Source organism: Falco rusticolus, chromosome 7 (genome assembly GCF_015220075.1).
Source record: "Falco rusticolus isolate bFalRus1 chromosome 7, bFalRus1.pri, whole genome shotgun sequence".
In the NCBI taxonomy this organism is placed as follows: domain Eukaryota; kingdom Metazoa; phylum Chordata; class Aves; order Falconiformes; family Falconidae; genus Falco; species Falco rusticolus.
The window spans coordinates 42,202,812-42,228,172 of NC_051193.1; the positions used below are offsets into that span (position 1 = coordinate 42,202,812).

At 44.3% G+C, this 25,361-nt stretch overlaps 1 protein-coding gene across 1 annotated transcript in view; it reads right to left on the reverse strand.

Annotated features, from left to right (window-relative positions):
- LOC119150877 (ras and Rab interactor 3-like) overlaps positions 1 to 25,361 on the reverse strand; it is a 180,289-nt gene that overhangs the window by 52,286 nt on the left and 102,642 nt on the right. Inside the window, exons 18-19 of the mRNA XM_037393969.1 lie at positions 1,618 to 1,896; positions 650 to 901 (exon numbers count right to left, since the gene is read on the reverse strand). Coding sequence (XP_037249866.1) covers positions 650 to 901; positions 1,618 to 1,896 — 531 coding nt within the window. The remainder of the gene's footprint in view (positions 1 to 649; positions 902 to 1,617; positions 1,897 to 25,361) is intronic.

Sequence of the window (25,361 nt, forward strand, 5' to 3'; positions counted from 1 at the left end):
CTTGGCTGTGCCAATTTTTAGCCCTGGCGTAGACTGACTCAGCCAAGGGGCAGGTCCAGACCTCCTCAGAGCACGAGTAAGTGAACTGCCCTTGTACTCTGCCATCAGCTCAGGTCATTTGCACCTGCCTTCCCCAGACCCAATGAGGACACCTACTCCACGATATGCCTCACCTCTGAGACTCCGGGGATGGAGAGCTCCCTTTCCTACAGAGCTGTTACCCTTAAGCAAGCTCTTCCTCTGCAGGAGTCTGCCATTTTCTCATGAGGATCAGATACCAATTACTGCAATAAAAATTACTCCCAGCAGCTCCCAGAATTGGAAGGTCTTTTCTTCAGGGTTTATTATTATTATTATTGTCCAAATTAGGATAGTCAACACACCGTGGCTGTGGTGGTGAATGAGAAGGCATCTCCACAAATCTACATGCTAAGTAAATAAAACCAGATACAAGATTTCTGGATTCCCAAAAGCCATTATATCTGTCTTGCACCATCGTGAGTGGCTAAAGCATCAAATGGTAATGGAAACAGAGAGCAGAGTCTGCTAAATATTTTTGATTCCACATGAAAAAAGGTGCTGGTCTCCTAACCAGCTCCACCAAGGACAGGAAATGGGGTTGTTTGAACTTAAAATGCTTTGGACTTACCCCTGCTGTTTCTTTGTCAAGTATTGCTCCAGCCCTTTCCTGGTTCATGTTCAGCTGAAGCCAGATGGGACAGGTCTTGATGAGTTTATCAAGGATGCTGATCCCTGGAAGTGGGAGACAGTTTCGCAGAGCAGTGGCCTGGCAGAGATGTGTCTCTTTTGCCTCTTCGCTTGTATCTCTGATAGGGCTGAAACACAGCAAGGGAGTCCTTTGTAAGCAGAACGGCAAATAGAAAACTTGGGGGAGTAAGGACTGTAAAAGCAAACACACAAGTACACACTGAGGCACTTACCCAGAGTTCCTCTATGGGCATCATAGCCTTGCTATGACAGAGGCAAACTGGGTGCCCAGGCCTCGACCGAGAGATACACCACATCCTAAGGACTACAGCCTCATAATAATGCACACCTGGGTTTCAGACTGCAGGCTTGTAGGGTGTTTTGTGCTGAGGTCTGTTGAATTCAGCCCATCTATGTTGCCTAAGCACAGGTACCCAGAGACAGAAGTAAGGGAAGCATAGAGTCAGCCAGCGTCACAGAGGGTAGAGGATGCCTGTCCCCTGGACCCCATCCTCCAGCTTAAGGGTCAGAGCAATGTTTTGTGTCTTCAAAGGGAGCGATGCCGCAGAGAAAAGGGGTTGCAGACCTTGCCAGCAGCCAGAAGTAAGCACACACCAAGCCAGTGTCCACCTGAGGTGTGTGGGGGCCAGGTCTGCAGCTCATCATGTGGCCATGCCACCATAAGCACTTCCCTGATGACACAGGAGCTGTGATGGCCACTGGTGTGGTACCACACCCTGCTGTCAGAGCCTTTTGGAGGAAGCCTGCCAGCAGTAGCCAGAGGCACAATCAGCTGCTCTCGCATTTTGGCACCCACCCTCCGTGCCCAGATTTGGTAGTCTGTAAAAAGGCCGACTAAGCCACCTCACTGTTTAAAAATAACACCAAGTGCTCTCTGTCTCCACTGACCAGTCTGTGCTGGTGGCTACAGAGGCGGATGATCCTCCTCCTCTGCACGTAGGGAGCCACTGGTAGCTGTTCATTAAGAGAGGGAAATCCTCCACCTCCGTTGGCACTCACAGAGTACAGGAGGAGGAAGAGGCGGCGGAGGTGTTCGGACGCATTCAGCAGCAAGTTATCCACTATGGAAGAGGTATCTTTGCTGATTCCCAAAGGCTGATCTGCAGCAGGAGAATAATTCAGGGTGCAGCCCCACAAACAGCCTTGTTCAGCACCACACAGCAAGTCCTGCAGGACAAGACAAGGGTACAGACACAGCAAACCCTTTCTCTGTGCTGATGGAGGGGAATGGGAGGGAGCACAGGAAGTGTGGAGAAAGACAGCGGGACCTTCAGGAGGGAGAAAAATGAAGACTTGATTCCTTTTTTTTTCCTGCCACATTTGTCATTTTGTCCAGTCCTAAAGACATAATTGGAAGTCCCGAAAAGATGCATGGGAGATGCTGAGTGACAAGAGAAGAGCCATCTTGCAGCACCACGTTAACAGTGCCCAGTTATACCTTATGTCTCAGCTCATTCATGAGCTTATTCTCAGCTGTACAAGACAAGAATACTGAAATTACACTGTTGAGAATATTAAAGCTCTGGGACACGCTCTCCTTTAGATTCTTGTTCTGATCAGAGACACAAAGAACTAATTCTATTTATTTTTAGTCCCTGCAGTCTAATGGCAGACTGGTATTAAATGCTGGATCCTAGCTATGGCACTGATTCGACAAAGTATTTACACATGTGCTTAGCACTGTGGGCAGTGGAAATAGTTGTGCTGAAAGGTCTGGTCATAAGAGCTCTACCTATAAGGCTATAGACTCATGGATATGGGCTTCTCATTAATATGAAGAATTGCTTTTAAAAGCAAAGAAAATGTAGGAGGACATACATAAAATATGTGTTTTTCTGCACTAGTTCTGCTGCTTAGACAACAGAGCTGAAAAAAGGAGGACTCTCCCTTTCAATTTGGTCTCATTTCAAGTCTTTTTCTTTTCCCTTTTATTTTTAAAGATACAGATCTTAAAAGTAGTACATTTCAAATAAGGTCAGACAAACTACTAAAAAAAGGAGTGCTTTCAAAGGCCTAACCTAACACAGCATGCTTATCCCAAAAGTTAAGTTTCCATAAAAATAGCCTTTCAAATCCCAAAACCAACAGCAAGATTTTATTTTTAGTAGGTTTTTCTTTTGCCACGCTATGGAGACAGCTTCCTTAGAAAATGCATGTTACTCTGCAAACCCGGTTGCTTATTCAGGGTATAGTCCACAGAATCTTGATTTTAATCAATCCATTTTTGAGATCATCGCCACAACGGTATAAGAAAGCTGTGCTTAAAAGAGCAAATGAAAGTAAGTGAAGCACTCTCTCTTCACTTGTGATAATAGCCTTGCTTGTCACACAGGTGAGGAGATTTCTTTCAGATGCAACAGCATATGCTTTTAATCAGTATCATCTGAACATATAGAGTAAAACAGTGGAGAACAGCTTTGGGAAGTTAACTTGATTCATCTCTTTGTTTCTTTCTTTACAGTAGAAACTAAAAGAAATTCCTAGTAACCATGTGAAAGTAAAAGGTGTTGGATAGCAACGTTCATACTCGGTAACGGGAAAGAAATGAGCTGAAGGAAAAGAAATGTGAGTTATAATGAAATGTTCCATAACACTGTCAGCAAAAGCTGCTCTCCAAATTAGTCACACAAGCATGAATCTGATCTTGCCAATGATGTGTGAAATCTAGATCAAAAGGAGACCAATGCTGATCATGTCTTGCTGCAGCACCAGAAGGTGACATGCATTGCAATAGCTCCAGCTGAACTTTGTAAGGCATAACGAAAAGGGGCAGCAAAGCACTGACGCTCAGGAATCCCACTGCCTAGAGGGAAATTAGGTATATTATCAAAGACGAAGAATACAAAGCAGCTTGGAGCTGGTGAGCACCAGGCATGTGGTGACACTGGCAGGGAACCCAGGCTCGATGCAGGCAGAGACACTCAGCCTTCTGAACCCTCTGACAGGCACCTCATCTGGACAAAGCCCTGCTCACAGCAGCAACACAGGTTTAGCAACAAGAACAGACTGGTGAAGAAAAACAACGGAACTGACCTCTCAATGCATGCGGCTCCATGTAAGGGTCATTGTCTAAGTTTTGAAGAATGGACGAAAAATAGAAAATTGTTCCAAACTTAGACATACAAGATAAAAAACGAAGAGTCTGAAAATATTTGTCTTAATGGAAACATTTCATGATTTGAATATGTGGGATCCTTCAGTGCAGATAATTAAGGCAGTGGATGAGGCTTTTTGGCAGAACAGGAACCCAGCCTTTTGGGGGCTTTCAGAGATGTAAGCCCTGGTGTGGGGTATCTTCCCCTCAAAAGCCAGCCCAGCCCCGCAGGAATTAAGCAAGCTATTGTACCAGTACAGACGGAGGAAATGGGAGGCTTTGATAAAAAGGAAAGGCATGAAGATCATTAATAGGATCATATTAAAATGGGAATGTTAGGCTAGACTCTTCCTGGTAGCAGGTTATAACAGATGATAGATAAATTCCCAAGAGAAGGGGACCAGGACTGCATTGCCCAAATCTCTTAAAATGCCACATTTAGAGCAGCAGCAAACTCTTTATTGAGTCAAATCCTGTGCTGGCTAAGAAATGTGAGTGAACGACCTAGCAGACCTTTCCCAGCTGTAATGCTGTGACCCATGACACACCAGTTGACGCAGTTATAGCACAGACACTTGACTTCTTTCCTGGGCACAGCTGTCACGAAGATCCAGATGCTGGGCTGTGGGAGTGCTTAATCCAGCAATTTAATCTGGCTCCATGGTATCTCTGTAGCTGCACAGAGAGGAGGGAGCCCAGTCAGCTTCCAGGTTCTTGCTGTGCTGCCAGTTGAAGGGATTTGCGGGGCCACCACACTGAGCAGCTGGCCTTTGCTATTTCACTCACACAGAATTCACGCGTCAATGATTTCTAAGCTCAAAGTTTTCAGAAATAACATGCAACTCTATCCTCCTTCTCCCACACTCCTGCAAAACCCCTTGACTGATACAGATGGGTGCTCGTTTGTGTTAGGTGCCATGCAAAGCTGAAAAGCTGGCCCTAGAGCTGCCTGCTTTTCTTTTTTTATTGAGTTCTTACTGCAAAGTACTTTTAAATCCTGCAACCACTCTGCTAAATTGAACTCAGTGGGGATGCAGGGAGCTGTGTGTTGCGTACTGACCGGCAACACAGATTAATTAGTCACACAGTGATTACATTCACACACCTGCCCCAGTTTGGCAGAAGGTGTCAGGTTGCTTGTTGGAAGTATTAATAATGACAATTGTGATTTGAATTATTGCACAGTGACTGTACACTGAAGTAAAGACACCACCATGACTCATTGCTTTAAAATCATCAGAACTGCAAGGGGATATAATCCACTGAATTTCATGCAGGTGCAGACCTGGGCATACCTTTGCAAGGGACTTTAGAAATATTGCCACAAACTTGGTGACACTAAGGGCTTCCTGGCTGTACTATATAGGCCCAGTCATTCTGAATTTCCCTGAGGCAGCTGAGACACAGAGAATTTGTGTGCAACAGCAGCAGGGACTGTCACCTGAATTCTTCACACCTGCACATTTGCAGCCTCTGGCTGTCACCAAACCAGATCTAAGAAGGTGCATCAGTTGTTATTATATCTGAACCTTAAATCAAAAGTCAAATTCTCTGTAATCCACTCATAAGTAAAGACTAAGAACCTTAGCATTGTTTAAATAGACCAGGTGTAAAATTAGGAGCTAGTTTTCTGTTATTATGTTTTATTATTATTATTTCTCCCCTGATTATTAGAAGATATCAAGAAAGAGAAGGAGCAAGGGTGTGCTGTGCTTCCTCAAGGAAAGAGATACTCTGGTATATTTATAGCAGAGCAGGCATCACAGGTCTTAAAATGTGTGCCAGCTGGCTAGCTGCTGAGGGAGAAAGGACAAGTGGCAATAAAATTGATGCGCCAGGTGAAGAGCAACTTTTTGCACCAAAGCCATGTGGTACCTGAAGTGATATCATTCAGGACAAGCCACCTTGTGTCTGAAGCTCACATGTGGAAACCCTTCAAGCACAGAAATACAGTTTACGAGGAGCACATGAAGCAGGAGGAAAAGACAGAAGCTTCTGAAGCTGACACACCAGTCCTGGTCAAAGTAGATGGACAATGCTGGTAATTTCAGTGGGTGAAAAACAGTTGGGAGCATGGGGCTTCGTGGAGATGGATCAGATGTAGAAGACTGAAAGAAAACTCACAGCCCTGTTTTACATCCCATGTCACAACCAAGCCACTCAGACTGAGTTGCAGGGCTCTGTGCCGCTGGTGATAGAGGCAGATCTGTATCCCTTTTTTGCATAGCCACTTTCCTGATGAAAAGAACATGAAGTTCTGAACCAAACACACTGGAGAAGGAACAGTCAGTTACGTAAGTAGAAGCAAAAATGCAACAAGGTTTCATCAGTGAGACCCTGCCACAGACATAGCACGGGAGGGAAGTTATGCAGTGCCCCAGGTAAAAAATACCAAGCTTCATTTTTCTTCCACCTTAAATGTGGTCATTTCTCAATGCTTTCTTGTTATTCTCATATGCCAGCTCACCTTTGCGCACTTCATCAGTTCAGATCAAACTAATCCAAAATGGAGAAGGATTAATTTACTTTCTGGACCTGGCTTGGGTCACCGTGCTGGATTCTGATTGATTTCTTCCAACAGGTGGTGGAACTGAGGCACTGCACCCAACATAGCTACAGGGAGAGCTCCGTCATCTGTAAACTTCTTGAGTCATTTTATCATAAAACAGAGTAGTAGGAAGATGGGAAGGCAGCAAAGTGACACATGGAAAAAACCAGCACAACAGCTAACCATGCACCAAATGTTAACACTGCGTCACAGAAAATTCAGGCTTTAATAAATGCTTTTTCATAATAGAGCCAAGAGATCTGACAAAAATCAAACCAAAAACCAGGAAAAAACCACAATGAAAAACCCAAGAAGCAGAAAGAGAAGAAAGTTCTTGAGGTCTTCTCCCAGCTGATTGACACTCTTTAGTCAGAAATAAAAATCAAGGTTTTTGTTGTCTGATAAGCAAAAAGGGAAAAGATGTAGGGTGCTAAGCAAGCCGTGGGAGCTTGTACTTTGTAAGGTTCTCAGATATACAGAAAATTGGACAATGGAAGTGACATGACAGTCTCAGCATGTCCCGTGAAGCAGGTTTGCCTGTGCGGTAGTCCTTGCAGAATGCTTATGTTACTTGTCCACCTTGGTGACAAACAGGTAGCTCAGGAAGTTGTGCTTCTCAAACTGTGGTCTGCGGACAACCTGGGGTTGGCAGAGCACTTCCTCTTGCTCACTGATCTCCTTGTTTTCACCCTACTTCTATGTCCACCCTTCGTCTGTTTGGTCTTTTATTTACAGTTGACGCTTTGCATGTCCAAGCCTTCCTGCTTAGCCTGGAAGGTACCATGCTTAGAGGCCAAGGCAGCAGTTGTTCTAGCTGTCAAAAGGTAAGGCAAACTAAAGCTTTCCTAAATACCCTGACACCTCATAGCTCAGCAAACCTCTCTCTTCCCCATCTACTCCACTTTCTATTACAGGTATCCTCAATTTCAGCAGTGAAGTTTTGCACGCTGCAGTTGAAGGCTCACATCTGCGAGCTTTTCTGTACCTGCCAGGGATTTCCAAACTTCCCACCCCTGTGGAGGCTCTCAGGGGTTTGCACACAGACTGCAGGCATCCACCTCTCCCCAGCTACACCCTGCCAGCATGCGTTCGCATGTTTGCCAAAGCGGACCAAGTCATCAACCTGCCTGGGAGCTCCGTTAACGGGCACAGAGGGAGCAGGTATGGGGACAGTTAATCTACCCTTAAATCAATCACCAGCTAACTGAGCCCTCACCTCACAGATTATGGAAACCAACAGAGGAAATCACAAAAATGAGCAAGTGCTCTTATAAGGGGGAAGGGTGTAATGGCCATTCGTGCAGGTGGAAGAACACCAATTCATGTATTGCTCTATTAAGTATTGCACTTAAAGTGACCACAGTTCTCTGTTCACATACGACACCAAACTGCTGTTTTATACAGTACAGGGCTCAGTTTGAAGGTCTGATAGGCCAGCATCACATTGAAGTAACTGCATGGACTTGTACTGCTGTCTGCAGAGCACAGCAAGGATAGCTGAGCTGGCTTTAAGGGTATTAGACAAGCCACAGGAGTAGGCTCTACACAAAAACAGAGTTCACTACAGAATAACAGCTTGTGCTAATCTCTGATGCCCTGGCTGCTGCCATTACCAAGCTTAAAGGTAACAAATGTGTTTTTCTTCAGTACTGCCACCACGCAGTCAAAGGACGTGACCTCAGCTTACCTGGATTTTGAACTGAACAGAATCTTGCCCCTGTTCAAATGTTGAAAGTCAGGTCAGCTCTGAAGAAGCCTTGCTCGATAGGAGCTACTGGTGTTGGGAGGGACATGTAACCCCTGTCACTAACCACTAGGCAAACCCGGTGATTAAGACTAATGATTGTTTGGCATAAGCAGCAGGGCCAAGTTGCTCAGGAGTGGAGGAGGAGGGGATGACTACAGCGCTTCCCATAAACCACACAACCACAGCAGCTGTGTTACCTGCTTGGGTTTCTGCTATAGTCACTCAGAAAGAGCTCCCACTGCAGGGGTGCCCATCTGTGAGTGTGCTCCCCCCACCCCCCCCCATCCGACCTTCATTTCCTGTAACCCTACTCAAGTGATAACCATCAGTGTTGATTGTAAGGGATGCATCTGGTCTGTGATGGCTGTATCCAACCCAAAGGGGATTCGGGGGAAGACAACACCATAATACCCAAGGGCTAAATAAAGGCACCTAACTATAGTGCTGGTTAAGGTCTGACTCGAGGCAAATTTGGAAGAAACTAACTTCTGTAGTTGGCATGCAAACACAACAATAAGTCAATTATCTTTTACTTACAAACAGTGGACAGCCCAGGGCCCACTGAGCTCTCCTGCATAGCAGCAAGCATGCCAGGATCTCCCCTTGAGTATGGACACTTCTCAAGGTTACTCCTCAAGGTTAAAGGATTCCTTATTGCATCAGATAGCAGGTAAGCGTTGGGAATAAGTGCACTGGAAGTTTGAAATCTTAGCTAAGTGATGTAATGGATTGATTGTGCATATATAATCCTTTAGACATAAACCATTGATCAAGTTCAGTCTGGATCCAGCTGCATGTAAACTGCCTTCTGAGAGGGAGTTTAGAAAGCAAGGGGGTCCTTTCATTAGTTTCAGGGAGGGTCTCCCTGACAATTTTTTCTGACCCTGTACTCTACACAGTTAAATAATCAAATGTACCTTGCCACTGAGCCTTGTTAAACCACTGTTGCATTTACTAGCAACTTCATTAAATTGTTTTTATATCAATAAACTCTCTTACGAGTGAAGTGCACCTCACTTCATCCGCAATGCCATCTCAGGTGTTAGGGGCCAGCTCTCAGCTCTTCTAGAAGAGCTGTTCTTCCTCCTAAATTATTCAGGCTTAGTTGTAAGTGCCTACAGTGAAGCAGTGGCAATACCCCTGTCAAAAGCTCTTGTCTGGCTTCATCAACAGTCTTTCAGCACAGGAGACCTCTCAAGGAGCAGGGGGGTGCAACTAAATGTTTTTAAGTTGCTTGCTTCACTATGTTTCCAGACAGTAGAGGTCTGTCCCTCTACTTACATACACAAAGGTATGTACATTATGAAGAACTGCATATGCATAATCCCCCCCCCAACAAAATACAAGCTAATTCAAATTACTGCTATTATCCAGATCAGCTCTACTAACAAACAAGCCTTCTCACATTCACAGCCATGACATAGGCAGAAACAAGATAAAAACCAAACATAAATTCCCTGAAGGAAGAGTCCTTCCTTCAAAGCTCTTTTCCTTCAGCCTGGCTGTTCCCTGCTTTCATTAATGCACAGGTTAATGCAGATGGTACACGCTGCCTGTGGCCTCGCGGTGGACTGAGGCTACTATAGCCTGTTGGTGTAACTAGACTGGGCTTGCATCCACCTCTCAAATTATACTGCCATCTTCACGTACCCTGGACAAACACATTTTGCATTTAACAATTTGTCTCAAAATATCTTGCCAACTGTCTTTCTCTTTTTACTCAGCCAAAACATACTTTTGCAAGTCAAAACCACTTTGCAGGTTTTATCAGCCTACTCCCTTACCAACAATAGACAGTTGCTGTGTTAAAGATAAGCCCTTCTCCCCCATATTCATAATCAGGGCTTTGCCTATTTCAAACCCAAATTATTCTCTTAGGCATTTCAGTACATCAGCAAAACTAAAGATTTTTCTTTGTGCATAGGCAATGAAGGATAGTTTATCCTTCTGCAAGGCCCTTTCACCGCAAAGTGGAGTGCTTCTGAAACACGAGTCTAGCCAGGAGTCATTCCTGGCACGGCCAGGGGAGCCAAAGAAAGCACGTTTTCCTTAACAACAAGCTGTGAAACAGTCTGCTGGATAATTCTACTTCACCTTCTCTGGAAAGGCTTGTGAGGTGCAGGAACCAGAAGCAAATGTTTGGAAGAAGCGAAAGAATTTCCTACACAAGGAAGTCCCAGGCAGGCCAGCCCCGGTGCCAGTGCAGCAGGAGGGGCCCACAGAGCCACCAGCTGGGTGGAAGGCAGGCGGGTTTCTTCCACGCTTGTGAAAAAGACCTGGTGTTGGAAGCCCGGAGCACTCCCATCCAACTGTTTTTGCACTTTCCCAGCTCATCTGGCCAGAAAGGAAGATAGGAATGAAAGCCCGGGGAATGCCTTTCTATATTGTATTCACTTAACAAAGAGGGGAAGGGGAAACGGAAAATAAAGGGGAGGGAGAAATTCCCAAATTCAAACTCCATGAAGAATAGACTGTAGTTTTGTTTAAATAAAGCCATTCTGTTTCAAGCCCTATATACCAAAAATTATTTAAGCTGCATGATGTGCCAGAGCCAAAACCCTGAGCAAAATACTAAGAGAAACATCAGATTACTTAAAAAAGCAATGGCTTTGCTCACCCTGTGAGTGGATTTAGTGTAGACGTACGAGACACACAAGATACGAAGTGGTAACCACACAGACTCACATGAAGCCGACAACCTTCCCCTCTTCTAAGAAATACCTGCAAACACTTCTTTCAGTCATGAATTACAACTAGAAATGGCCATTTTGCCAAGGGAAATAAATCCATCGAGCTTTCATCCTGCAGTATCTCCAGGAGCAGAGCACAGGCCTTCAGGGGTTCCCCCCCTCATTAAGGCACCACACAAAGGGTCTTCAGCCATTCAGTCACTGATCTGCAGACTTCCTTACACACAAATGTTCGTATTTTGGGTAAGATTTCCTTCCAATGTCATTGTGAATGCACTTCAATAAACGGTGCTGTTAGTAGGAAAAAAAATATATCTAAATGTGTGAACCTATTCTGTCTGTTGTCCTTAAGCCTTACTCCAGCACTTTCAAGCTATTCATATTTAATTTTGATTAGGCCTCGGCTAAACATGTTTATTTCTTGCTTTATGCTCTGAAAGGATCCCTGCCTGCATTCAGACTGAGGCAGGGTTAGAGATCTGCCTTCCTGGGTGGCTCGTTGGGGTTTTTCGGGGATATGGAAAGGTGGTGAAAGGGCATGGTTCCCTGCCATAAGGATGGGAGATGTGTTCCATTTTGCTGGGTTAAGCTGAGCAACCTGCCCTGTGGGTGGGCATGGCTCACATCATCCTGTGCTGGTGGGACAACCTGGGCCTAAAGGACTGGTTAGTGGAGCAGTTTCAGAAACTGCTGAAATGTCTCTGCAGGGGCTGGGAGCTCAGCATGTGACCACAAAACCTGCCAAACAGCAAGGCAAGTCTGTCAGCTCCTGCAGACCCAGCGAAACCATTGCTAGGACCTCAAGTTTGTTCAATTAACAGTGTTTATGGACACCTGGTCACTAGGACTATGATCTAAATAAACCATAAGCCAAAGGCTGTGGGTTCACAGCAGTTTAAGACTATCCATAACATGGCTGCCTTGGTCATGTCCTCCTCAAAACACCAGTGCTGCACCCACCCCAACCCCCACCTCCAGGCTGTCATTGCTTGTCTGACCCCAGGCAAGCTGACTCAGGGGGTGGGAGAGTGGAAGTGGGTTTGTGCTGGACACAGGTCTCAGGCCCGGCTCCCTGCTTGACTTGGGGAAGCATGAACAAATATTTGACTTGGATTCAGCCCACTGGCACCGCTCACCCTGAATCACTGCCTGGAGCTGCCGCTTCTCCAGTAAGAAAGACCTCATGGGTGCACAGGTTCCTAAGTGGGACACAACAATTAAACACCTACAGTTAGGCATGGTGATTCCAGGCTAGCTCTAGATAGCTAGGTCTAATAGCAAAGGGAGATATCAGAATGCCAGGCCAAGGGACTAACCCCTACCGTACATCCCTACCACAGTGCCCCTCAGGCAACCTCTACCACAGTGCCCTAGCCCACAGGACCCATCCCTACTGGGAGGGTAACACAGTCACTTTCCCTTTTGGCTAGAAAGATTACCAATGTGATCCAGTCCAACTAATTACTAATCCTTCAAAAGGATTAGAATAGGAGTTTAGTACAGAATTACACCAAAACGTCCTGTGTTACATATTTGTCCTCTGGAGAGAAAGGCAAGTCATCCAAAACCAAGCTCTTGCTCTTTCCTGTCTGCTGATTCAGCAGGAGAAGCTCCGGGCTTTGCCTGGTTTCTGGTTTTGTGTGGGGTATCAGGAGTGACAAATTCCTTGGAGAGAACTCAAGGGGGCGGGTGGGGGGGGGGGGGTCGGGGAAGAGAGAGAAGAGAGAGAAAAATTCTTGGCAAGCAAGATGAAAGATTGGGCCAGGTCCCAGGCTATCATTTAGCCAAATATGTGGGACAACCTTCTTTTGCCTGGAAGTCTGCTAGCAATTTGCAGACCAGTGTTGCAGGTAGCCAGCAGAGCTGTTAGTCTCTAGACTCAGCTATTTTTTGGTCTCCATTTCCTTGGTAAATTTTCCCAAGCAACACAACATTTAATCTGGTTCACAAGGGGCTGCAGCTGCTTCCAATTCTGCCCAACAGCTGCTTTTACAAGACACAGGCTTCAAAAGGCTGGCTTTCTTCAGAGGGCCACAGGAGGAATATACTGGAGCTGTGTGGATTCCCTGTATTTGGTGAGGTTCCCCCTGCATCCAAAACATTGTATGTATTCAGCTGGTTTCAGTAAGACACTTGAACTTCCCCAACAATTCATTAGCCCTGCAAAAGCAAATAGAAAGTACTAATTGATATGGTCAGGAGCCAATGTCAAGCAGTAAGACAGGTCTTTCAACCCTACCAGGAACAGTGTTGATTCACAGAGACAAGTCACCTAGAGCAAACACCAGCAGTCCCAGCCCTTGCAGGATCATTATCTGAGCTAGAATTGCAGCCCTGTCTCAGAGAACCACCCTCAGGATGCGTTTCCATGCTCCCCCTAATCCAGGGCAAGGGCAGGACACTGCAGAAAGGGCAGTCCTCTGACCCCACCTGCACATACTCCCAACACTTTCACCACTTCTCTTGCTTGAGCTGTAGAAGCTGTGTAAAAAACCCTGAGGAAGCTAGTTCAGCTCTGTAATCCAGCAGGGAACTCATCCACCAAAAAGTAAAGGCTTTCTGAGAACTGGGTTCTCTTTCTGGCATCACCCCAAACCTAAAGGACAGTCTGGGGCAAGGCCAGGGTTTAACTGCTTAGCAAGGATCCAGGGGATTGGGCTACAAAGTGACTATAATCAAATCAGCTCCATGAGCTTGTGCCTCAGTTTCCCTTCCTACAGCAGCAGTAATAGATACTTGCCTTCAGCTGGTTGTTGGGAGGTTCATGAAACACCCAGAGATCCTCTCACACATACAAGGGCTTTGTATTACCCATACAATGTCATTACAATTAGTGAAAACACCATGTCCCTTCTAAAGGTACCAGTAATGCAAAAAGCAGAAATCCTTTACTCACACAAATATATTCCCTGTTCAACAGAAAGGCGATGGAAAGTCTGGGGAAGGCACACAGATATGCATGTATATATTCATCTATTTGAAGAGAGCTGCATTCCACAGCACTCCCTGGCTTGCGTGCATCTAATAGAATTTCTATTTAGGAAAATGTGACTAGCATAACCAGCTATGCAATGCTCACATCTGCTAATCCTTTCCTGCTCAAGTAATCATCTTCACTTGCAAAAAGACTTATACTATTTTGGGTGCAGGCAAAGAGGAGCTAAGCACTCCAAACCTCTCACAGCTGGTATCTTGAGGGAAGCATTGCCTTAATATTCCCACTCCAGCAGAGTATATTGATGCAGGGATCTCATTTTTGGAGGTGGGTAGGATTACTTTAAATAGCTCAGAGAGGTACAAATTGGAGAGAGGAAGGGCTTGCGGCTACAGTATTTACCATATTGGGTGATGCTTGTAGCTTTATTATGTTTGCACAGCTTAAATACTGCTGCTTGCTTGACCACAGCTGCTTTGCAGTGCTGTTTTATCATGTACTTTCACACACACAGAGAACCAAACTTCACAGTTAAAAAACACCAGCTGAAAACTTGCCTTGCCTCTTTGAGAAGCAAGCACCTGACAACCTGGGATGGATTCTGAATTTAGCCCCACTCCAGCTCTGGAGAGTTATTCTAGACTGACACCAGCATGTGGCTCCAACTCAGCCACATACATGTTTGTGGTTTAGGGCTTTCTCCATCGGGGGGGAGAATGGGGTTGGCACTTGTGTTCCTACATCATAAAAGCAGATGATGGATGCCGAACAGAACAGTGGAGGGAAAGCGGGGTACCAAGGGTCTTTGCAGAAAATAAATCATACACACAAGCAACTTTGTATAACAGCCCCATACCCCTCCACAGCAGATGGGGTACAACCATTGCATAAGGATAACAATTCACCACCCTGCATGCCACAGGCAGCCCTCTCTGGCAGGGAAGTATAGAAATGGTTTGATAGCCAGGTTTTAACCCCTGCAGATGTTGTGCACCCTTTTTGGCAGATAGTTCCTATGGATGCCTGTGTGCCTGTTCACCTGTTCTCTCTCTGCTGCTTCTCTTTGTGCAGCTAGATCAATGCCAGTGCCTGGATGCATCCAGCACCCTCCCATCTCCCACTGTGCCGTACAGATGCATCCTGCCCCTGTAACCACGAATTTCAGAGTACTCCACTGCTGGCTGGCTCTCCTAGAAGAGCTGCACACCTATGCATGCAGGACACAACTCATTCATATATATTTGTATATAAAACAGTTTCCTCAATTTTGATCCACAACTATACACAAAAATTATTCTGAAGTCTTCTTTGGTTGTATGAATAATTCAAACCTACAGAATATTATCACAGAATGGTCAGGGCTGGAAAGGACATGTGGAAACCATTTGCTCCAACCCTCCTGCTACAGCAGGTTCACCCAGAGCAGGTTGCACAGGATCACATCCAGGAGGGTTTATAAAGTCTCCAGAGAACGAGGCTCCACAACCACTCTGGGCAGCCTGTTCCAGTGCCCTGGCACCCTCAAGGTAAAGAAGTTCTTCCTCACGTTCAGATGGAAGGAACTGCCCGTGCTTCAGTTTGTGCCCGTTGCCCCTTGGCCTGTCGCTGGGCACCACTGAAAAGAGCCTGGCCCCATCCTCTTGGCACCTGCCCTTAAGATGTTTGTAGACATCGGTAAGATCCCTCTCAGTGTTCTCTTCTCCAGGCTACAGAGGCCCAGCTCTCTCAGCCTTTCCTCACAAGGGAGATGCTCCAGTCCCCTCATCATCTTCGTAGTCCTCCGCTGGACCCTCCCCAGTAGCTCCCCGTCTCTCTGGAACTGGGGAGCCCAGCACTGGACACAGCACTCCAGATGCTGCCTCAGTGGGGCAGAATAGAGGGGGGAGGATCACCTCCCTCGACCTGCTGGCCATGCTCCTCCTAATGCCCCCCAGGATCCCACCGGCCTTCTTGGCCACCAGGGCACACTGCTGGCTCATGGGCAACTTGCTGTCCACCAGCACTTCCAGGTCCTTCTCTGCAGAGCTGCCTTCCAGCAGGCCAGCCCCCAGCCTGTACTGGTGCGTGGGGTTGTTCCTCCCTTGGTGCAGGACCCTGCACTCGCCTTTCCTGAACTTCATTGGGTTCCTCTCTGCCCAGCTCTCCAGCCTGCCCAGGTCCCGCTGAATGGCAGCGCAGCCTGCTGGTGAATCAGCCGCTCCTCCCAGTTTGTGTCATCAGCTACACCAACACTGGGGCAACATGCTTCCTTAACCACAAAACAGTCCCCTCACTTTTTTTTTAAATAACCAAACATCTCAGGTTGTAATTATTCCTGCTTTAATTCCCCAGAAGTCTCTTCCGTGTAAGGCCTCAGGTCAGCACTGTGGTCTGTGATGCATCTGCTGCTCTGAACACCAGGACTGCCAAGACCAGGTCCACCCCAGCACATCCCACACCCCTTGACTGCAGGACCACTGTGGACTGATGATAATATGGCAAAGGGCATTAGAATACCTCCTTGGTCTTCTAGAGAAGATGTTCTAAACATGCTTTCCCCTGGTTCTTTCCAATTCTACATCTGATAATGACTTCTTAAATATCTACATTCATTGTCAATCATCTGTAATTCCTTAAAAAGTGTAACCCAAACAATCACAAACATATATGCATCCTTCCCTACACAGGGGAAATGTCTTCGTGATACAGCTGGAAAAGTGCAATAGTCTTCTGGGACATCACAGTGCTTTTGATGACCATACCTACCCTATACTCACAGATCCATCTGCACTAGAATTTGATCAGTCATTCCAAACAGCTGCCTTTTCTAATTACCCTTCCAAGGAACTATTTCTTTCTATTCCCAAATGCAAACCCCCTCCTCCCTTCCAAAATTATAATGGCTAAAGGTATATGGTGGACACTATTTTGTCCTAGTTTCACTAAAACACTTTAGTTTGTGCTGTTTAGCAATCAAAGCAGGCAAGCATTTAAAGCTTGCTACAGCCTCTTTTTCTAATGGATTGGTTTTAGGTATTGGCTTTTATGACTATTTTCCAGGTTGTTTTAGAGAACCTTCTGAGTGTCACAAGCCTATATTGTTGATCTCAGAGAAGCCACCTGGGTATACTGATGGATGAATTAAAATACAGCCCTACTACCATTTGGAAAAATACTATAAAATAGATAATCTCTGAGATACCTGGACTACGTACACAAGCTTTGATAAGGGGTGGAGCCAGCCCAAATTTGTGCCAGCCAACCCTCACAGCTTCTCTCCAGGACATGTTGTTCTACATGTACACCTGTACACACAGAAGAGAGATGCATGCACACATGTACATTTTCCAGCCTATGCTGTCTCTAGGTTGGAAAGTCTACAATACAAACCAGCATGTAGCCACGTAAGTGAAAAACTGTAATAGGAAGGCAATAAGCAGAATATTGCTTACATTCATGCCCCCATTCCTGTGAACACAGGTAGGAGATTTGTCTGTAACGATGAGGAGCTCCCTGCTCAGGGGCGATATTGCCAGTGTGGTCAAACCTCTAGCAAACAAAGGAACAGTTGCCTTCTGTGCTACCACCAGTATCACTGCACAACAGGCTCAAAGCATCCGCTAAGTTTGGTGAGTACTCATATACTGAGAAGCACTGGAAAGGTCATATGACAAGTCAGTGTGGTTGTAAATACATTTTTCCGTTAAAGGAATTTCAGATTTTATGTCTCTTCTCTGGATGTACCAAATTCGGGTATCTTTGGAGAGTAACTCCTTCTTTGTATCTTTACAGTAATAACCCAAACTTGGTGCAACGCATGTTGAGCACAGATGCCTCCTTCCAGAGAAGGACCATCCCTGAGGACTGGAAAGTGTACCCATTATCAAAGCTTGACAGACAGCAGAGAGATTTGATGACACTGCTTTGTTTCCTGCTGCCTGAACTGTTCCTTCCTCACTTAAACACCACATCTCACACGTTCTAGGTTGAGGTTTTATTTGAGCAATACTTTGCACTGGGCCCAAGACCTCCTGAGGCAAATGGGACTTGTTCTACTGATTTAAGTAAGCTTACATTAAGTCCATTAGAAAGGAAGGCTCTTAAAGAATTTTAAAAAATAATTTTCTTGGTTGGAATCTGTAAATATTGGTATTAGATTTATTTACCCCACTGTACAGGAATGAAGGCAGTGAGTTGATTAGCATTGTTAATATAGGGTTTGTCTCTCTGTCCACTTCTGATTGTTCTAGAGAATCTGTGATCAATCTCCATGTTGTTAACAACGCTGTAGCAATTTTGTCTCCCCTTGAGGCAGCCTCAAAAAGTAATTTTCCAGCATTTTGCCATGTCTGAACGCATGAGACATTTTCCGGCGTAACTAGTACATCATTTACTTTGCACCATACTAGCAAAGTTCTTATCGCCTTCTTGTTATACTTTATACTACTTTTTTCAAATATATCTATAAGCATTGTTAACAGAATTTTCTTCTTCTGCACCCATCTACATCGGGCACCAAAAGTTGCAATTTGAGTTAAGATGGACAACAAATATTCCAATACACCCATATTGATTAGTTGTCAACAGCTCACCCCTCACAGTGTCTGTTATGGGTCGCAGGTTCTCCCGCTTGTCTCAGCTATGTTAGGCACCAGCTGTTGTAGTTGGAGTCCAACTCAGCCTCACACAGGGCACCAATTGTTGCAGCACAAAAAACTATCAGGCTGCAACAAGGCCTTTACCATCCGTCAGATTCTACTGTCCATGCTGCTTCACCTTCCTCCAGAGGTCAGACCACACTGCTCCTCCATCAGACCACCCATCCCACACTCCTCAGGGCTATTTGACGACTTCACAGAACGAGCTACAGCTGCACATGGTCCATGTCAACCAACCCACTGCCTTCGAAGCAAGGCCACAGCTGCGTGTTATCAATGCTAATCAACCCACTGCCTGCATTCCTCTACACCCCACTGCAGAGGCAGATAGGTAGCCTGGGTAGAAAAGTTTAAGAAAAGAAAGCCTTTATGGCCAACAGTATCTAAAAGCTCCCATTCCAGTAGAAGTCATGAGCTTGACGGGGTACTTACCTCTGCACAGGAGATCAGACTAGACAATCACGATAGTCCCCTTTGAAGCTAAAATCTCTGAATCTACGAGAGTTGTTCCATTTCCAGATTACTCTTGACCTCTTTACGACTACTACATACATCTCATTAAATCTGTCAACTGTGATGATGCTTTTTCTGTCAAAAAGACATGTAACTGAAAAGATGCATGATCATTACTTCATTAGGCGGCCTAGTGCCCCGGAAATGAGAACCACTGTAAGCCACCCCAGCTACCTGAACCAGCCATTATTTCTCAAAGGACTATTTAATATTTGCATATTATGGCTCTGTCTCAGCTCCTGTCTGCTCTCCTCATCATCCCCTCCATACATTTGCCAGATGCTGGAATGAAGGCATATACCTTTTCACGAAACCATGGTCACCAGGCTCAATCAGCTCACATTTCTCCAGATGTTTTGTGATCTCACCACTTACTAATGTTCCTTGGAGTTAGCCTGACTCTAGGTCAGAATTACTGGTTAAATTTCCCTGTTCCTCTCCCAACCCATTTTGGAAGAATTTGATTAGATTGATTTCTCTCCAGCCCCTAGCTACTCTTCTCTCCACATTCCTCTCTGAGGAGCTACTAATTCTGGAGGCAGATTTCTCCCCACTGTCTTTCTGCCATTTCAGAGGTGTAAGTCAGCAAAACCTCCTTATTGATTTGTTACAGGCAGAATAGACCCTTCAGTCATTACTAGGAATGGATGGATAGATACTTTTCAAAGTTGCTAGGGTACTTTTATAATAATTTGCATTGTCATAGTTTCTGTGCATGTAAGTAAGCTTTCCCATTTAATTAATAATGAATGAAGGTGCAATCTCAGCAATTCCTCGTGATTTTTTTGCATGGAATTTTAAAATCAGGTACAAATCAGGACAGAATTTTAAAATCGGCACAGAATTTTAAAATCAGCACAGAATTTTAAAATCAGGTAATTGTCCATCAGCAGCTTGCCTTATGTTACCACCTCTTTTGAAAGCTACCAAATTTTATCTATACATACACTGTAAAATTGGTACCTAATTCAATGTGACCATAACAGGAAATTAGCTAAACAACCCTTAGACACATTTCTAATTCTGTCGTGTGTTGGAGGCCACAAGGTAGGCATGCTGAAGTGTAATTTTGAGACTCTTCAGCAATGTTGTGGCATATAAACAGAGTTAAAACAGATTTTTTGAACACCTAAGTTCCTTTTTATGAGTAGGAGACAGACTGAAAATTAAGACAATCAGTTAATGAAATAAAAGGCCATTCTGTTAAATTGTTCAGATGCTCATAAACTATTCTTGCAACCACTTGATTGGTCCAAATCTAGGGTCTATGGCTTGTCTGCTTACTTCTGCAACTCCAAACTGAAAGCAAACCTTTGCAAGAATGTGGCTTTTTAGACAAGCGGAGAAAGAGATGAACAGTATAAATCTTTCCATTTCTCAGTACTTGTCATCTTAACTATCACAAATGCAGGAAATAGCTGCAAAGTGCAAATTCTTTGGATTACCATATAATAAGGTCCTCTCTCTGGTTTACAGGGATTGGATTCTTTCTTTTTTTCCTTATGGCTGTGTGATCTTTGTCCCTCAGTGTTTAACATTAAGTGGAACTGAAGAATTGTACCTTGGAACAGAAGTGTCGCTGTTCCACTTGATGTAAACAACTGAACAAGGCAAAAGCAGCGACAGTTGTAATGCAGGGTTCTCCCTCCATCAACAGGAATGGTGATATGGTGAAACTATAGCACACTGGCCTGTCCAGCAGCAATTTTATCCCCTTTTTGATTGTGCTCCAAGTCAAAGGGGACTGACTTGCAACACAGTGCCTGAAAATGCAAGTATCCTATATCTATCCACCTACACAGCTTCTTCCACTTGCACCCATCACAGACACATCCGGGAGCTTTTATTTGTGGGAAACTGCCTGCCTAAGTGTGTCAGACAGGTAAGAATCACTCTCAGTATCTGGTATTATGTTTGTCCAAGGGGAGTGACCAAAGGTTTCAGCAGCTATGTAATTTCCCCCCAATTGTTTTCAGCAGGAAATAGGAACTCTCAGCTTCAGCATGGGCTTTATGGTACAACTGAGCCTCAGGCAGATTCCATCCTGATCCTAAAATCCCAGCAGCTGATTGTCCTCCCAATCAAAACCCATTTTCTCTCCTACGATATTTTACTGGGGCTTGATCCTGCAAGGTGCCGAGTCTGTTGACTAGGAGTAAGGAAAGCTTGAAGCCTTTTCTTAAGAGAAAGCACATTTGAAGTCCGGGAGTCTGTGGACAGGGTTTGTGCATACTTTAGCATGCTGGAGCTGGAATGAGCATCAGCTCACAGGGACGAGCCCTTATCTACTTCTCAGCATTTCAGTAGAAACAAAGCAAGCCTCCCAGAAAAGATTTGTCGAGTTTCCAAAAGCAGAAACTTCCCTTATTCTGTCCTTTGCCCTAAACTGCAGCTTGGAATTCATCCTCCTTCTTCCCTAAACAGCTAAGATTCAAGCTAAATAAAGGTATTGCAGTTTATTTTCAGCTGGAACATGTTAGCTAAAGGAAATACTGTAAATTACAGAACAATCATGCCACACCATTGTGATTGTGTAGCTGATAACTCAGCAGCCAGCTAGTAAATGCAGTCGAGAACTCTTTGTTAAGTAGGAAAAGGAAAGCGACAGCTACTAAAAATGAGCAGTCACTAAAGATTCAGGACTTACCCTGAGTCATCCCTGGCTTCCTTGTCTCCTGCTGATGTTTTCATCATTACAGTAAACTTTAAGACACTTTCTGTTTCACAGTGGCTTTAGAGTTCCTTGGTAAAGAAAGCAGTTCCTTTCCATCGCTGAGCAGAACCTCCACATCCTTAGGTTTTGTACTGAAGATGATATTTCAAGGGGCAGCAGGGGGAGGATGTTTAAAACCAGCTTCAGGCTCAGTAGTATCAGAGGGCAGAGGACTAAACAAGCACTGAAATGAAAGCAAACTACCAAGAAGACCTGATTTTAGCCTCACTTATTTCTACTTCCTGTATTTATATGAACGGGGGATTTCAGGAAGAGGCAGTCTTTGGTGGTCAGGGGTGTGGGTGTGTGTGTGTGTGCGTGCGTGCATGCGTTATAAAGCCATATTTAGTAGCAAAGGCAGGTTAACCTTATTAGAAAGAACGACCTGAGACTGTCAGCATATTTGCTTCTCTATCTCAGGTTTTGGGGGAAATTGTTTTACAGACTACAGGTATATCAGAAGGCAACACAGCATGGTGAACTTTGTAAAGGATTTTATAAGGCAGCAAAGCATTAAGTCTCCCTCTGCAAATTCCTGAAGCATGTGTATTTCTGTTGCTTGAGTAACTGGATCCAGATGGAGCTTGGAAACCTTTATATTTACATAGGACCTGAGAAAACGAAATGTCTAACACTGGCAGAAGACAGCTTTGCAAAAAAAATTTCCCGGTTAAAGTAAAAGCTAATGATAATGTTGTAAGATTGCTAGTAAATGCACAGCTGTCCATGCTGTGAAGCTCCAGTCAGTCTCAGAGCACATTTGACCTGGAGTTAAGTGGTCAAGTAGTGTTTGCTGTACTGGAAACCTGACTGAATGCAGACCAGCTGTGGAAGCTGGGGACTGACAGATGCACTGTTAGACAGGGCTGGTGGCACTCCTGTTTGGCAGCCCTATTGTTCTGGAAATATTTGATGTTAGGAGAATCCATAATGAAAAAAATAAGGCAGAAGTACGAAGCAGAGGCAGAGAAAAGAAATTGCACGGAGAAATTGCAGAGAAGAAGACAAAGGTAACTTTTTGCCCCTTTTATCTTTAGAAGGCATTTCTCAGCTTCTAAGAGTAAGCAGACTGCTATACAGCCCACAGTGGAAATGCAAATGCCAGGCAGCTACCAGTGTATTGGGACGAGGGAAACTAAATCACAGTGTAGAACACAGAGCCAATTCTCCTGGTTCTCCTGGCACTGTTAGGGAAAGTCAGAGGTACCTTTACAATCGTCAAGCCACACCTTCTGTGTAACACAAGACAAACTTTTCACCACATTTTTTTGATCAAGCCTGTAACTTCTGTTGACATTAGAAAACTTCTCTTCAGGCTTATAGATGGATTCCTCTTAGAAAGTCAAAAAGCCTGACTGAAAGGCTGCATGATGGAAAATTTACCACCCTTCTATGTAAGGTGTCTTAGTGCTTAATCGTTGACACTACTTAAATTCACACCTGATTTTTTGCCTTGACTTGTCTAGTTCTAAATTTTCAGCTACTGTATCTCATAATGCTCTTTTCTATTAAATTAAGGCGCTCCTCACTCTAACTCGTATAGTCATTTTCTGATGATGAACTCATTCAATGAAGAATTTAGCCTGCTTACACAAACTGGTTGGCTGAGATTCACTTGTCTTGAACTCCAGGCTTGTCAGATCTCAGCTCTGAATCCTTCTGTTGGATCTGGGCACAGAGGTCCAAGAAAAACACATGCTCTAGATTTGATCACAGCTGGGCACCTTTGAAATTCACCTTGGGTACTGGCACAAGAACAGTCTCCTAGATGCATGACACAATCCAGCTGTACCCCCAGGGTTTTTGTTTCCCTCCACTGCAATTCGACAGCGTCCAGGCCCACTCAGAATTTACCCTTGTATGGCTGGAAAATAAGATTGCGGAGACAAAAAACTGTAAAGGTGTGCTGCTCTGCACAGATGGGGGAAATCTGTGTTCACACAAATATGCAGCCATCCTAGCCAAAGACTTCGCAAATGCAGAACATCAGTTTTCAGAGAGTGTTAGGCATTTCCAAAGATGTTGTTGGGGAAGAAGAAACAAAAGGACTAGAACTATTAAAAAGACACAGGAAAAAAATGGCAATACAGAATACCAAAATCCAGTATTGTGGTGCTATTTCCATTTCATGTGATTTAAGAAGCTCTTTTTTTTTGTGCAATCTTTCACACTATTTGAAATTTAAAGAACGTAGAGTTTCAGAAATTTCAAGTCTTGAAATCAGTTTTGTTCAAGATACTGAATAAATTTGATGAAAAAATCTCATATTTTTCTGCAAAATATTTAGTATTTCTGCAACATAGTTACATATTTCTGTAAAATATTTAAAATATGAAAATTAAGATAAATTTTAACATAAGAAATTTTGTCTGAGCTTTGCTGGGTGTTTTTTTAAGCCAGAGATTTGACAGGTTTGGAATGTGACACTGTTTATTATCTAACTATTATCAGGCTTTGGAAGTAAACAATTATACAAAAGCTAAATGACAAAATAACATCCAGTTACTGCAAAATGCTGCTTCTCTCTGATAGATCCAGTGGAATTCTTGTCTTTTCTAGGACTGATTCACCCTTTCCATCTTAAGGCACAGCATGTTGCAGCTCTTTTTTTTGTATTTTTATGCAGCTGAGTTGGAAATGTTTAAGAATGGCTTATGGGGGAAGCCCTTAAGTACAATGAGCACTTTGGCCATAATAAAGCGCTTTCAGCATATGCACAGATTACACGAGGGTTCTGCTTTCCATACAGTAGGAAGCAGCTGCATCAATAATATGATATGATAAAAGCCTGTAGGAATTGTCATGCCTATTGTGCCACTAATCCATAGATTATGTGCCTTTTATAGAGGCTATTACATAACAGATCATGATGGGTCATCATGTCAGACCTATGGGGGATTAGAAGAGGTACTTTCCACGTTCAGATTTTGATTTTTAAAAGTTAATTCTGTGTGTAAGAAGGAATCTTTTCCTCTCCCCAGCTTAGAAAAATTCAGCCTAGCATATACCAAAGAATGAACCCTTACGTAAAAGTCAAAGAATGCAGGATATCCCTTTTCTCCACTTCACTAGGGCTCTTCTGTAGGTGCACTAAAACCACAGTGGCTAACGACAAGTTTATACAGCAACTGGTATTCCAAAAGCATGCATTGTGGTTAAGAAAAGTAAGGTCAAGCTTTGTTTTAACTTGCATCTCCTGGTAGTAAACTGGCTAGGAGTATTCATCAAAAGACTCCTGTCTAATGAAATTGTTAATACACCAGCACATGAGATGAAGTTAACTCTTCGCTCTCCTTGTTCCAAGAACTGCATTTAAAAGCTTTTTGTCAGCCCAGAACAGACTGTACCAGAGACTATGTACATATACCAGAAGTCATCATAGACCCTGAGGTGGACTACAGGGATCTGGGAAATGGGCAACCAAGGGTAAGAGGAATTGTTCCTTCTATTCGCAGTATCTCCAGAGCCTAGGTAACTGTGGAGGTGGTACTATGTGGATTTTGCACCTTGCTTCCATCCCCTCCAGTCAGCATCCAGTACTCAGCGTGAACCTGCTGGATACCACTATACCATGGGATAAAGCAGCCAAAATACCCTTGATCAGGATGTTTCCGAGACAGCCATACGCTTCTGGATCAGCACCTCAGCATAGCAAACTGTGTTCTCAGCAAATCACACATTTCTAGTCCCAAAATGCAGATAATGTGTTTAAGAATTGCTGTGAATAAAACTGATACTTTTAACTCACCCTGAAT